This window comes from Paroedura picta, chromosome 4 (genome assembly GCF_049243985.1).
Source record: "Paroedura picta isolate Pp20150507F chromosome 4, Ppicta_v3.0, whole genome shotgun sequence".
In the NCBI taxonomy this organism is placed as follows: domain Eukaryota; kingdom Metazoa; phylum Chordata; class Lepidosauria; order Squamata; family Gekkonidae; genus Paroedura; species Paroedura picta.
This window is the reverse complement of record NC_135372.1, coordinates 48877053-48892416: the sequence shown is the minus strand read 5'-3', so window position 1 is coordinate 48892416 and position 15364 is coordinate 48877053. Positions and strand designations below refer to the sequence as shown.

At 40.8% G+C, this 15364-nt stretch overlaps 1 protein-coding gene across 12 annotated transcripts in view; it reads left to right on the top strand.

The window, feature by feature from the left end:
* Window positions 1-15364, top strand: part of DENND1B (DENN domain containing 1B) — a 250687-nt gene that overhangs the window by 121595 nt on the left and 113728 nt on the right. For all 12 annotated transcript variants that reach the window (XM_077332746.1, XM_077332749.1, XM_077332744.1 and 9 more), the window contains one exon: window positions 13571-13640. In XM_077332746.1, the coding sequence (XP_077188861.1) occupies window positions 13571-13640 (70 nt within the window). The remainder of the gene's footprint in view (window positions 1-13570; window positions 13641-15364) is intronic.

The following is a 15364-nucleotide window of genomic DNA, read 5'->3' as shown; positions in this document are numbered from 1 at the left end:
AAGATATTTTAATGAGGTGTTTTACAAATGGTGTGCAGTTTCCCTGGCTTGACAGGTTATACAAAGGTTCCTATAACTTTATTTCAAGCAGAAAAATTGACATAAAAGTTGTAAATAAAATTGTCCTAAAACTATGATGTTCTAGTGCTAATTAGGAGAAAATCTGCTTTGGACTGACCCTAAAGAAAAGAAAGTTGAATCGTAACATAGTATATAATCAAGTGTCGAAAATGCTCATCTGAACCTCAGCCATGAGGCCTATTTGCATTATCCCTTTACTGCTTGCCTGTCATGAATCAAAATGAATATAACAAGTACTTGTGTTGTAGTACTCTTATGAAAGACATGCTTCAAACAGTGAAGTGAGGACACAATATTGTGGCAAAATATTTTCACAAAATCAACAGATTTTAATTCTACATATATTTTATTGCACTTGTCCACATCCTATCACAGTATTCATCAGAATATTCTTTGTATTCTTGATTTCCTTTGTGATTAACATAATTATATCTTACCTTGTATTCCCTGCATTTTGTGGCCTTGAGACCAGGCTGTTTACAGTGTTTTTCTTCAAAACTGTGTGTTTCTGTATCTGCTGAGTGAGGATGCCTTTCATGTATCTGAATGTGGGCTGTAGTCCACAAAAGTTTATGCTAGAATAAAAATAGAATTTTAAAAGTTTATGCTAGAATAAAAATTGAGCCATTTTTCTGACATTATTGCTGCAAATGCAAAACTGACAGTGACAACAGAATATCCAGACAGGGAATTTGTTCTACTCTTTCCTGGCCATACGTTGCAACTGTCTTTGCCCCCTGCCTTAATGGAGAGCTTTTTATCAGCTTTGAAAATATATATCAGTACTTCTTAAAGGGTATATCTAGTGGTAGGGATGCTAAGCTCTAGTTTGGACCTGAGAATCCCCTGGAATTTCAGCTCCAGACTACGGAGATCAGTTCTCCTGAAGAAAATGGATGTCTTGGAGAGTGGCCTCTATGGCATTGTAACCCACTGAGGTCCCCATACTCCCCAGGCTCCATCCACAAATCTCTAGGAATTTTACAACCTGGATTTGGTAACCTGACCCTCATGTCTCCTGCCAGTGACCAGGGGAGACCCGACAATCCTAGCAAGTATCAATTTTTTTTTTTAATTAAAAACTATTGACTATCAGGGAGGACTCAGTGGTAAGCACAAGCGGTAACAATATTAGAATAGTGCTGATATGGGTAGGAAGTTTGAAAATGTGCTTTTTTCTGCCCACTTGCCACTACAACTGCTTTGAAAGCAGACAGGATATTAGCAAAGCAGTGAAAAACCTAGAAAGGATTTTCTGAGCATTTTATGGATGCAATTTTTTTAAAGTCCACCCTTTCCCCCCACGAAGACATTCTTCTATTTTTTAAAATGAAATCTTTTCTGTATTAGAATTAATGAAATACTTCTGAAGGCAAAGTGTACTATACTCAAAATGTGTAGCCTGAAAAATAATTTTAAATTTCATATATATTGAATAATACTGTTTTATATGCTAAATTATACATTTCATGTAGTTAAATCAGTAAAAGAATTGTTAATTGTAAGAGGAAAATATTTCATATACTTCATTATTTCCTAACTTTGTTGTTTGTTTCTGACAAAAACGGGAAAAATGTCCCCGCTCCCCTACCCTGTGGCTTCAACATTTCCAGAAATTTTACATATATCCTTTAGCATGGCTTCCAGAGCAGAGAAAACACAGAGTTGAGAACAACTCTAGTCTGTTAGCTGCACAGTTTTGATTGTTGTTCTTAGGTTTTTTTGTTGCAGCAAATTAGCATGACTATTCTGTCATTTGTGGTTGAATATTTCCCTGCATTTTCAGAGTATTTTACGACAGTGACGATATTTGACCTGTTAAAGGCCTTCCCTTTTCTTTTCTTCTTTTTGCTCAATAAATAACCAGTTGATTATGGGGCATTTTGGTGACTTTTTCATAATATTCTATTCTTAATCATGTGTAAAACTAGAACTCGCTCTCTGTATGTATACACACACAAACATATGCACACACGTGCATGCACACAGAGTTTTAACACATTTTTTGTGAGCAATCTAGATATCTTTTTTCAGTATACACATACAGAGGTGCACAAAAATGATTTTTTCCCGTTTTTAAAATAAATAAGAAAAGCTAAGACAGATTATGGTGGAGCAGTTCGCAATTCTCTCATACTTTGATATTGGATATATTTGCAACTCTGTTAGTAGAAAACTAAGCAATTTATACTTTTAAATTCCATATATATTCCAGTTAATACAATTGTAAATGTTAGTTATGTGATGAATTTTGCATTTATTTCCGTTTTCCTCCCAAATTTCTATTTTTTTCTGAAAAGGGCAAACGTTTCCCCCTTTGTTTCAAAAGTCCCGGAAATTGCACATCTCTGTTCAAATATGCACCCTCTCCCCCAGCAGAAACATCATTTTGGGCTGAATGTTGCCACTGAACAAGACTTGTATGCCGAAACTGTGTGTGTGTGTGTGTGTGTGTGTGTGTGTGTGTGAGTTAAAAAAAACAAAAACAAAACCCAGCGTGGAACTGTAGGAAGTAACTCATTTGCTAGTACGGCTGAACTGTACCAGAATTAGGTGAACACTTAATGGTAAACAGAAGTGCTATAAACAGCCAAACACCACAGGCCAAGGTGATTAAAAATGTTATTACAACTGTGGATTTTCACAGTGAATGTTACCTTGTCATCAGTTTGCTCTAAAACAGATATTAAAGCATAAACAGCATGACCACAATAAACTTCTTAATTAAAAGCCAAATGAAAGAAACATTTTGCCACTTTAAAGGAGAGCCTGGTTGCCTGTAAAAGTAGCTTAACACAAATGTTTGTGTGACTGCCTTGTATCTGATAAGGAAAGGAGAATATGTTCTCAGAGGCCTGAATCATGGTAATCCTACTCAGCAGAGCAAAAAAGTTCTCAGTGATCATTTACGCACTGGAGGTTTCATGCTGGGCTGCAGGCTGGAGTTTTAGTCATGGCAGGTTACCCCACCTCTTCCTGCACCCACACGGGGGAGCATTTGGCCCGGTATGCATCACCCTCCCCTGATTTGTACTTCTGCATGGGAGCTGGGGCAGTGAAGTTCCCAGTGCGTAAATGGTCAGTGCTAGGTGCCTGGTTCCCTACTTAATAGCATTACAGAAGGAGTGAATGGGCTTCAGAAATGCAGGTTTATAGCCATGATTTCTGAAAACATAAGAGCTCTTAGGTTTCTGTACAAAGAGGTAGCAATTCCTGTTAATATCACCTCTCTGCAGATCTTTTCTCATGATGGTATTCCTGAGATTCTACAGATACCCTGTAATTGTAAATTCCTGTTTTAAATGTCTTTAAGTCTTTGGACCTGTGCAATTGGATGTAGGTTCTAGTTCCAGGTGTGCATATGAATATTTCTGATCAACCCATCCCCCCATTTCCTGTTCTGGTTTGAGAATGCCCCAAACAGAAAAAGACACTTTAAAGACTTCCAATTTTTCAAAGTTCATCTCCTTTGCTGCTGTGCTACCTGTGCCTTTTCCTTTTCCTGAGAAATGGAGCAGGGAGGAATGAGACAGCTTTCCTACCCATTCTGATCCCAGAGAGAGTGAGAGAGAGATCAGACGAGCTGGCTAGGGCCAGTGAGGCAATCCTTGTCTCGGAAAAGAAGAAGAGTTGATTTTTATACCCTGTTTTTCATTGCCTAAAGGAGTCTCAAAGCAGTTTACAATTACCTTCCATTCCTCTCCTAACAACTGAGAGAGCTTCTGACAGGACTGCTCAGTCAGAACAGCACTATCAGGGCTGTGACAAGCACAAGGTTACCCAGCTAGCTGCATGTGGATGATGGGAATCAAACCTGGCTTGCCGGATTTTAGAAGCCGCTGCTCAACTACTACACCAAGCTGGCTGTCTAAGAGGAGTTAGAAGGGTCTTGGGGAAGAATATAACCTGCCTTGAGGACTAGCTGGGAAAGACTTGGAAATTGGATACCCCTTGCTGCAGACCTTTGAATACAAGAAATTGGCTCAATACCTTTGAATTATTAGCTAGATTTTTCCCGGGGAGGGGGGGAGGGCTTATTTAGGGAAGACATTTGTAGTTGAAGGCAGGATTTTTTTTGCTGGTTCATTTACTGTTGCTTTATTAGTGTTTTGTGTGTCGGGGAGTCCTGGATTTTAAAATCTTTTTTCCTAGTTTGCATGATGGTTTCCCCCCATCCCTGTAACCAATTCTATAATTTTCTCAGGCTTGAGAGAAGTGACTCTGTGTGTGCGTGTGTGTATGTGTGTGTGTGAGAGATGTATATAAATGTGGGTTGTGTTGGTCTTCTGAGTCCATTCCGCTGCCAGCCATGCTTTCTTGCCATTGGGTCTGTTTGGCTTCACTTTGCTGGGTGGAGGGGGGTGTCTGCTGGCTCTCCTCCAGTTTGGGGATGTGTTGTGATACCTATACAGACTTTAAAAAATGATTGTGCTCTAAATTATCAGTATTGGAATAAAAGTAATGTACATTTTCAAGTTCTCCAGAACTCTTCATCAGCTGAATGTTGTTGCCATCCCCCCTCTTTCAGTGGGGTGGGGGTGGGGGTTAGGAGGTTTCAAGCTATGAACCCAGTGGGCAGGGTAGGGGTTAACAGACATCTAGTCTGATGAAGAGTTCTGGAGAACTCAAAAGCTTGCTCTATTTTGTGCAATTTTTTTGTGGATTTTGCTTTGGATCAACAAGCTACCTGCAACTTCTGGAAACTTAGGGATAAATCATGCCTGGCTAGGCTGGCAGTACTAGCAGCAGCAGCTCTGGGCTGGTCCTGGGTTTCGTCAATAGAGATGAAGGTAGCTAGGAGTAGCCTAATAGGTTCCCTGGTGTAGGAATCCTTTATCAAAGTTCTGGAAAAATTGGAGATCTTTAATACAGAGGAAGGACTAGATTCCTTCTAGTTTTGAGAAATGAGGATGGCTAGGGGCACCTTCTTCAGGGGTCTGTAAAATTACACCACTCACATGAAATGGGGGGAGGGGGAGGCCTTTGGTAGGCAGGGACCAGTAAGGTTCTCTGAAATTTTGGGGTTTTTTGTTAAAAAATATACTCTTCCAAAATCTATATTTATTTCCCTATAGTAAATAATGAGGTGGGTGTCAAATACTTCCACTGACAAAAACTGTTCCTGGAACAAAATAAGCACTCCCAGAATTTTGTGAAAAGAATAATCAGTCTCTTTCTAAAATGCCTAGATGAAATGAAAACAATAACTTTTGAGGAATATACCCTAGTTCCAATACTAGACTAGATGGAACATTGGGCTGATTCTTTTTTAATGGCACTATATTTGCCTGCTTTAATTGAACATTTTTGCCTGTTATTCTGCAGAAATAGCTCCTCAAATATAAAGTGGCAAGCTATAATTTTTCAGCAAGCTCTAATAAGAACAGTGCCATTATTATTTCTGCCTTTATGACAGTTTCAAATTTATAGTGCAATACCAAATACTTACCAGGCCAGCTATTCTTGAAACTGTATGTATAGTTTGGGAAAACAGTCATCTTTTACTGTTGAGAATATGTTGAAAACACTATTTGATTGCAAGGGATATTTTCAGGGCAATTGAGTTGGTTGCCTGTTGTTTTTTTAAAAATAGGCAATACTTATACATTTAATCAGCTCTAGACTAGCTTCAAAGAGGTGAAGATTGCACAAAGGAAAAAAAAAGTAAATCCCCATATCCTTACCTTTCTCTGCTTTTTTGTTTCCTTCCGATATATCAACCAACCAACCCTTTTATGTTCCCCTGTTTTAAGCTAGTCCTACTTTTGTCCCTCTCAGCAGCCTTTACTTGGGAAAACTGTGGCCCAGTTAGAAGAAGAGTTGGTTCTTATATGATGTCTTCCATATCAATAACTAAGGTGCAGTGTTCTGTACCAGCTGGAGTCTCTGAGTTGACTTCAGGGGATAGACCCATGTAGAGTATATCACAGTACTCTAGTCTGCAATATTATTGAGTACTATACAACTTTAGAAACAGCAGATAAAATGTTTAGTAACTGAGTATTCAGTACAGTTTGATTAAAGGCCAAGAAAGCTCTGACTGGTGACTATATTCCTGAGTAGTTTGTCTGTCGGGATTTTTATTCTGCTCTGCCTTTGAAAATTCTGTATGCAGTTACTAGGCAAACCCATAATGCCATAATGTGATCACAGCATTGTTTTTTTTTTTAAAGCTGAGGAGTGGGCACCTTGTACATACATCACTTCTCTGTTTTACACCATTCCCCTTTTAACTTTTGTGATTAAAGCTTCCATGAAGAGGGTTTATAGAATCATCTGCCCTTTCAGTACCTAGTCCTATTGTGAGGATGTTTTGATCCTTATTATGAATCCAGATTCAGAGATATTGTAGATCAAGGTAAATCATAGAATAATAGAGTTGGAAGGGACCTCCTGGGTCATCTAGTCCAACCCCCTACACTATGCAGGACACTCACAACCCTATCACTCATCCACTGTAACCTGCCAACCCCTTGAACCTTCACAGAATCAGCCTCTCCGTCAGGTGGCTATGCAGCCTCTGTTTAAAAATTTCCAAAGATGGAGAACCCACCACCTCCCAAGGAAGCCTCTTCCACTGAGAAACCACTCTAACTGTCAGGAACTTCTTCCTGATATTTAGACAGAATTTCTTTTGAATTAATTTCATCCCATTGGTTCTGGTCCGTCCCACCGGGGCAAGAGAGAACAACTCTGCTCCATCCTCTATATGGCAGCCTTTTAAATACTTGAAGAGGGTTATCAGATCCCCTCTCAGTTGTCTCCTCTCTAAGCTAAACAGAGTCTTTCAACTTGTCATGAAAGTACTTTGATAATGAGGAAGAGAAGATCTGTTATGCATCACACAACTGACTGTAGTTGCTATGTTCTGGAACCGTTGAATCCGTGTTCATGCCCTTTACTAGCATTGCTTTAATGTGAAGTCTGAATGTGGTATAGGGCAACAGTTGTCACTTGACATCATCATTACTTTGTGTGTTTCCCCATTCATCCTTCATTTTATTGATTGCCAAGTTATGGGGGACCTTGAAACATGATGAAATAGGTGCCACCTATTTTTCCTTACTAAATGTGAAAGGGGCAGTAATATGTGGGACTACCACTCCTAGTCTATCAGTTGTAACATGTTCTAATCTTATATGAAACAGCGAAATTAGTCTCTGACATGATGTACATTGAATCCTTTTTGAAAACAATCCTAAGCAGGTTTCTCCAGAATCCTACTCAAGTCTGTTCCATAGGGCTTACTCCCCGGAAATTGTTTTTAGGATTACAGTTTTAGAATTAAAAAGAAGGGGGGGATTGGTATTCAGCAATTTAGCTGTTCCTGGGACCAGATGCTAAAAGCTGAAAATACTGCAAATGAGCAGGGAACTGGCAACATAACAACAATAACGCAAGAGAGATTGCTGAAATTTTCCATGTCTTGCTTTTACAGCATGGTACTTTAAATGCCATGTACCTCACAATCTGGATTTTTGCTGTTGTTGAGCCTTCCACAGAATCTCTCATTTAATATGCAATTCAGTATTTAGCCAGAAAAGGATGTCTTGAAATTTTCTCTGTTTTTGTGCACATAAGCATGGATGCGAGGGGTCCACATTACACTTTAGAAATGTTACTTTCCCCCTTTCATGACACAAGCTTGAAAAATCCAGTAGCGCCGATTGTTTAATGTCTCATACTTAAGAATGGTACAATTTTAGGGGATCAGTTTTTGTAGAAATGTCTCACATTCAAAGCCAAGGTATAAATCTCCTTAAACATCTTTAATATAAAGCTTGGAAATTCTTTTCTTTGGGATCCATTTATTTAAACTCCTGTCTGTGTTTCTAGCTGACCTTATGTATCCTGAGAAACGCAGATGGGCATCATTAAAATGTTCAGCCTCAGATTTGATTAATGAAATTTTATGACTGTAAAATTGTCACCAAGATTTCTAAATGAAATGTTCTAATAAGGTAGACAGGTTTATTTGGGAAGCCTTTGTAGTTCTTCATCTTAGACGGGGCTTGAAGCTTTCTTCCCTCCCTTCTTCCTTTAGGCAAATCCCTCTGAAGCAGAATGTTTCAATTTTACACATTTTGTGTCAATTTTCCAGACAGAAAAGTAGCCCCTAGACATTAGACATTTAGCTACGGAAAGGCGGTTTCCTTAGTTTTATTTGATTACTAGAAGTTAGATTCCTGCTGATAGTTCAGGACTGTTAGTGGTTACCTGACTGTTTGACAGAAAACATTTCCTTTCCTTTATTTAACCTTTGACTTATGAATATAAAAGCTTTATCAGAACTGGAGTGGAAGCACAAGTGAGGTGGAAGACTACTTAGTGCAACAAAGCTGAGAAATGGCTTTGAATGAAAGCCTCAGCGTCTGCCTGGTGGCTCCTTGGATTGAAAGAATATGCTAAATACGTTTTTAATTAGCAATGAAATATTGGGTGCTGTTGTTTATATGACAGGTAAGGCCCACATTTTTGGTAGGATCTAATGCATTTTAAAAGCATCACACTTCCACATCCATGATTGATTTTGCAGATGTTATTTTACGGATTTTGTGCTTTACATGGCAGGCAGGAAATTTGTCAAAGCCATCTCAGAACGACTGAAATTAGGAGAGACAGCCTGCTTTGTGGTTCAACATTTATGTGATTATTGCACTCATAAGGGGTTTCTCTAACTTTGTAGAGTGCCAGCATTCTAATTGGCCTTAAAAAAACCATCCCTGTATAGCTAAGCAGTCCTAAGCTGGTCTACTCAGAAATAAGTCCCATTTTATTCAGTGAAGCCTAGGAGAGTATTTTTAGAATTGCAGTTTGACTCATATCACTGATATAAATGTGTTATGTGCCAGAAGGAAGCTGGAGATCAGAGAATAATCCCCCCTTTTGCCTGCTGACCAAAATTTTCAAATGCAAGAGGAGTAAGAAAGATAGACTCTCTTGGCCTCAGTTGAAGGTTTCATATATGCAGTTCACATGTCTATGTTAAAGTGACCCTGTTCTCGGTGTTCACACATGTGTTCCGTTTCTGTACAGTGGTCAGTGATAATCTTCAAAAGAATATTTATGGGGCAAGGAAGGAGCATAGGAAAGGCAAAGATGTTTCTGAAGGGCTGAAGTCTTTCTTGAACCCCTGAGTTGTTAGGAACAATGGCAGTATGTAAGGGGGCTACTTTGGTGTAGTAGTTAGGAGTGCGGACTTCTAATCTGGCATGCTGGGTTCGATTCTGCGCTCCCCTGCATGCAGCCAGCTGGGTGACCTTGGGCACGTCATGGCACTGATAAAACTGTTCTGACCAAGCAGCAACATCAGGGCTCTCTCAGCCTCACCCACCTCACAGGGTGTCTGTTGTGGGGAGAGGAAAGGGAAGGTGACTATCAGCCACTTCGAGCCTCTTTCGGGTAGAGAAGAGCGGCATATAAGAACCAACTTTTCTTCTTCTTCTTCTTCTTCTTCTTCTTCTTCTTCTTCTTCTTCTTCTTCTTCTTCTTCTTCTTCTTCTTCTTCTTCATTTGGGTGGGTGGGAACTGGCAGTTTCACTTTCCTCATGCATTACCTCTGCATAGTTCACACCCCAACCTAATACACAGCTAAGGTGATGGAAATCTCAGCATATTCACAACATTTTCTTTTTCAGATTCAAAGTTGTGATTCAGTTTGATCTTTTAAATTTTAAACCAGCATCCAAATGTAATATGTTTGTAGTTAAACAGTTTTTGGTGAAGGTGACCTGATGTTGGAAACTTCCAGCTGTGAAAGGAAAATAGTTCCAGTATTGAAGGAGCTGGACTTTTTAGTTTTCACTCTTGTGAAAGTTGCTTGATAATCTATCATTAGTCTCTGTGTCCAGGCTGTGGAGACATCCTGTCCCACTGAGGCGATATGTTTTTAATAAATGAACAGTATCAAATGTTATTTCAAAGGATAGAGATGGAATTATGTGCTACAGCAAGCTTTCTTTTTAATGTGATATCTTGTGTTCTGTTTCATTACATATTTGGAGAGGGAAGTTATCAGATTTGACTGAGCTTTGACAAGTTAGTACTTCATTATGGGGTGGGGAAAATAATCAGTGTATCTAAAATGGTCAAAGTTTAAACACTAAAGGCCAAATATAATACAATCTTATCTGTCATCATTTCATGTTACAGAGTAGTATGGTGTTGTAAGGCACTCTTGGGGCTTGCTTAGCTGCAAACACTATTTGTGATAAGCTGGGGTAAACTGGAGTCCTGAGGATAGTATTGTTTCCAAAACTCAGGAAGAAAATAAGGCAGTACCTGTGTGTGTGTGTGTGTGTGTGTCTGTGTGTGGAGAACAAGATGGTAGGTTGAGAGTTTTATTAGTTCTTCTAAATCCCTATATGTTTCGCTAAATCTAATACAAAGTAAAAAAAATACAATTATGAATTTAATTATAATAGACATACAGATTAGTAATTACATCTTCTTTAAAAATTAAAATTATTTATAGAATGCACTAATACAGAATCTTAGCATGTTATAAAGTGACCTTACAGAATCTCTAGACCAGTTTTTCGTGAATCCCAGGAATTTCTTGATGGCCCTGGAAGGGTTTCCTGAATGGATAATTAATTTTTAATATTTAATTTTTTACAAACATTTATTGGATAATATGAACAAATATGGCCATGCCAACCTTCCCCCTCACCCAAAATGGCCAATGATGGGCCTGGAGGAGGTGGGAAGGGGAGGGGCCTCAGGTGGGCATGTACCCAGCTATGGTTCCCAACCATATTCTGCACAATCATGCCACTTCTGGGGTTTCTTGAAGCTTGAAGAATATTTCAGGGGGTTCTGAATGGTAAAAAAGTTGAAAAAGGCTGCTCTAGAGCAGTGGTCCCCAACCTTTATTAGGCTGGGGACCGGCAGGGCATCGGGCCGCGCCCGCAGGGCCCGCGCCCGCGCGGGCCACGCCCACGCTTCGGGCCGTGCCCGGCCGCGCCCGCGGGTCGCACCCGCGGATCGGGCCGCGCCCGCAGGCCGCACCCGCGGATCGGGCCGCGAGCCGCGCCCGCGAGCCGCGCCCGCGAGCCGCGCCCGCGAGCCGCGCCCGCGAGCCGCGCCCGCGAGCCGCGCCCGCGAGCCGCGCCCGCGAGCCGCGCCCGCGAGCCGCGCCCGCGAGCCGCACCCGCGGATCGGGCCGCACCCGCGGGCCGCGCGGGCGCGGCCCGGCCCTGATTCCCTCTCCCCGCCCTCCCGCAGTAAGTAGCTTCCCGGGCCGCAAGCTTGCGGCCTGGGAAGTTTTTTACTGCGGGGGGGGGCGGGGAGAGGGAGCCGCGGCCCGGCGCCATGGCCTTTGCGGCCCGGCGCCGGGCCGCGGCCCGCAGGTTGGGGACCACTGCTCTAGAGGGATACCAACGATAACCTGTATTGTAACAAAAAATCTTTTATACAGAAAAATAATGTAAACAGAAAGGTAAAATAATAGACATTATGACGTGATATACTTTATATAAAAACTTATCTTACTCCCTCCATGAACAGTTCTGTGACTAGGGCAATACAGTTGTCCCTACCCAGGACACTGATAGGGAGGGAGGAGAGCCAGGTTGATAAGTACAAGGGAATCCTGTTTGAAAGCCCGACTCAGTAGGCAATGGTATATGTGGAATGTCTGAAGTAGTGCTGCTGTTCTGGGAATTAGGAATGATACGGTATGTGCAAATAAAATGTAAAGCATACTTCTGGTTGCAATATATTTTTAAAAATCTGTGACCTAGGTATATTGGGTAATACTGATGTGGAAACATTTATCACGTTTATCTAATGGGGCAGGTTAAAGTCAGTTCAGCAAATTGCCTAGGCTATGCCATGCTGTGGGATCTCAATAGCAGTTGCTCTTTTTCATTTTATTCTGTTCTTGTCCTTTCAGTAGTTAATACCGTCAATTGAATTTATAAGTGTTAACTTATCAGTAGAGCCTCTTGTGGCGCAGAGTTGTAAGGCAGTAGACATGCAGTCTGAAAGCTCTGCCCATGAGGCTGGGAGTTCGATCCCAGCAGCCGACTCAAGGTTGACTCACCCAGTCATCCTCCCGAGGATGGTAAAATGAGTACCCAGCTTGCTGGGGGGTAAACGATAATGACTGGGGAAGGCACTGGCAAAGCCACCCTGTATTGAGTCTGCCATGAAAATGCTAGAGGGCATCACCCCAAGGGTCAGATATGACCCGGTGCTTGCACAGGGGATACCTTTACCTTTACCTTTACCTTTAACTTATCAGTCTTCATTTTTCACAATTAGGCTCATGTGGTAGTGTGCCTATCAACCTTTCCCAGCCTATGAATGTGAACCTTATCAATTTTGAGATGATTTGTACTGTGGGTGCTCCTTATCAATTTTGAGATGATTTGTAACTTTTGAAGGGGTAGCTTTCATTCAGGTGCCTTCAGGTCATTCTTTATCTGCATCTTTTTCTTCTACTATACTGCACCCCGGGGGGGGGGGGTGAATGGCTGCAGGGATTAGGGGGGGGGAAGTATGATAATGTCAATCTTGTTTTACCATCTTTTATCCTTGTTTTGTTGCTTGTTCTGGGATAGGGTTTTATTATGTTTTAATGGGGAGGTAGCACCTTTAAGACTAACGAAGATTTATTAAAAGCATGAGCTTTCGAGTGCAAGCACTCTTGAATAAATCTTTGTTGGTCTTAAAGGTGCTACTGTACTCTGATTTTATTGTGCTATTTCAGACCAAAACGGCTACTCATTTGAACCTATCCAAATGGGGGGGGGGTATATTGTACCCCACCAAGAGTCCCTGGAAAGTAGCGGGCTAAAAATCCAAGGAATAAATAAATAAACCAATAATGCTTGAGCTCAGGAGTTCTGAGTACATAGGGGAAAATACTTTCCCCCTACAGTTAGGCAGTTACAGCAGTGGTCCCCAACTTTTTTAAGGCTGGGGACCGGCAGGGCAACTGCCCCACCTGCTCATGGCGCATGTGCGCATGCGCGGCCCAGCCACACATGCGCAATGCGCGGGCGCGGCCCTGATTCCCTCTCCCCCCTCCCGCAGTAAGAAGCTTCCAGGCCTCAAGCTTGCGGCCTGGGAAGTTTTTTACTGCCGCGGCCCACAGATTGGGGACCACTGAGTTACAGAACACTGGATCAGGATTTCATTCTTTTGGGGGAGGAGCCACACAGCACGGTTTTGGATTCTGTCCAAACAAAGCAGTCTATGACTAAATTCTATCTTGCTATGATGGTGATACATTCCAATGCTGCTTCTCGTTCAATATTGCTTGTCATGACTCGCAGTATCAGAATAGAGCTGTTTTCTAGCATTATTATGCAAGTTTTTGTTTTTACTGTGGGTGGTCCAAAATATTTGCAGAACTATTTGATCATCCTTGTGAGATGCTTTTATTTTTTTTATCGTATAAGATGCCTCAGAAGTGCAATACAATGAAGCATTTTTCATTTAATGGTTGTTTTCTTACGCAGCTTTTTTTTCCCCATTCCAGCTACTTGCCATGGTTTGAGGTTTACTACAAACTATTAAATACACTGGCAGATTATTTGGCTAAAGAAAAGGTAATATTATGTTTCTCTTTACTCTTTAAACATGCTTTTGTTCAGGAAAAAATGCTGATAAACCTTTCCATAGTTCCAAGTACCGATGGGTATGAATCTGAAAAAAACTGGTTTGTGGCAGCCCCGAACCAAGCTGGAATTTTCATAAACCAGCCAGTTCGGACCCACTTTCTCCCAGTCTAAAGAAAAGGGGGGGGGGGGATTGCCTAGTCATTTAACCCATCCATTTAGCTTCCCTCTACTTTGATGTGGGGGAAGCAAAAATGATGTATTGAATATTTCACAGCCATTTAAACCTAGTAGTTGATGGGCAGATCCACAAGGTTGTTAGGTTTAAATGGCTGGCAGCCATTTCACCAGTTGGTTTTTCTTCCCCCTGCTTTCAAGTGTGAAACAGATTGGTGAAATAGCTTGCAGCCATTTCAACCTAACAGGGAGGGGGTGGGTGCGCTCATCTGCTTTAGGCTGAAATGACTGTGAGCAATTTCACTTGTCCATTTTAGTTCCCCTTGCTTCCAAGCAGACTTACCCTGCTCAGCTTTTAGTTTTAAATGGCCTGAATTGCTGAACTGAACAAGACAAAAGTATGGTAAATGTTCAGGAAGAGGCCTTCCCCAAACATTGGCTTGGGGGCTTCAAATCCCCAAATTCATGCTGAATTATAGCTTATGACCACTAATTTCTAAATTTAGTGTGCACATGCACCTATGTTCAAAATTTTGCAGCAGCAGTATGAACACTATATATATTTAGAAATTATACACTAAGGTTAATATTCCATTATATTAATTATTAATGATTAACAATATAGTTACAAAATGTATGGGTTTAGTGTGTAAATATGAATGCATGAATCTACTTTATGTTGAGCTTCTCTACTGATTTATCAAAGTCGGCGTTGTCTGTTCTGACTGGCAGTCATTCTCCAGGATCACATACAGAAGTCCATCGTAGCATTTAGTGCCTGATCTTTTTAATTGGAGATGCTGGATATCAAACCTGGGATCCTTTGCACTCTGCTACCAAACTGTGGCCCTCTCTGAACCACAGACTACCCATATACATGATACCAAGAATTTTGTTGGCTTCATATCAGTATTGACATTTCCTGTGTGAGTTTATTTATTTGCTGCACTTGTGGTCTGATATTCTTATTTAGAGTTCAGAGTAGGCTGCATGAAGACTTGTACAGGTACTTAATAAGTCTAGCTCTGCTTGTCTCTGGCAGTAGAACTTCATTCAGGTGCCTTCAGATCATGCTTTATCTGTGTCTTTTTCATATATTGATAATTAGGGATTTTAAAACTTATAATATCTTCCTGCTTCAAATGTATATTTAAAGTTGGATTTTTAGTATGTATGTATGTATGTATGTATGTATGTATGTATGTATGTATGTATGTATGTATGTATTCATTCATTCATTCATTCATTCATTCATTCATTCATTCATTTATTTATTTATTTATTTATTTATTTATTTATTTATTTATTTATTTATTTATTTATTTATTTATTGTTAGATTTATTGCCTGCCACTCCCAGACAGACTGGCTCATGGCGGGTTACATACAGACATTCAGAACAATAAAACAATCCCCAATTAAAACCCCCATTAAAACCCCGCAATAAAACAGAAAAATACAGAAACTGTATGGCAGACTAATGATGCTCTGTCTAGACAACCCCCACTAACAGCCAGGGTGGATAGGAGAGGGGTGTGA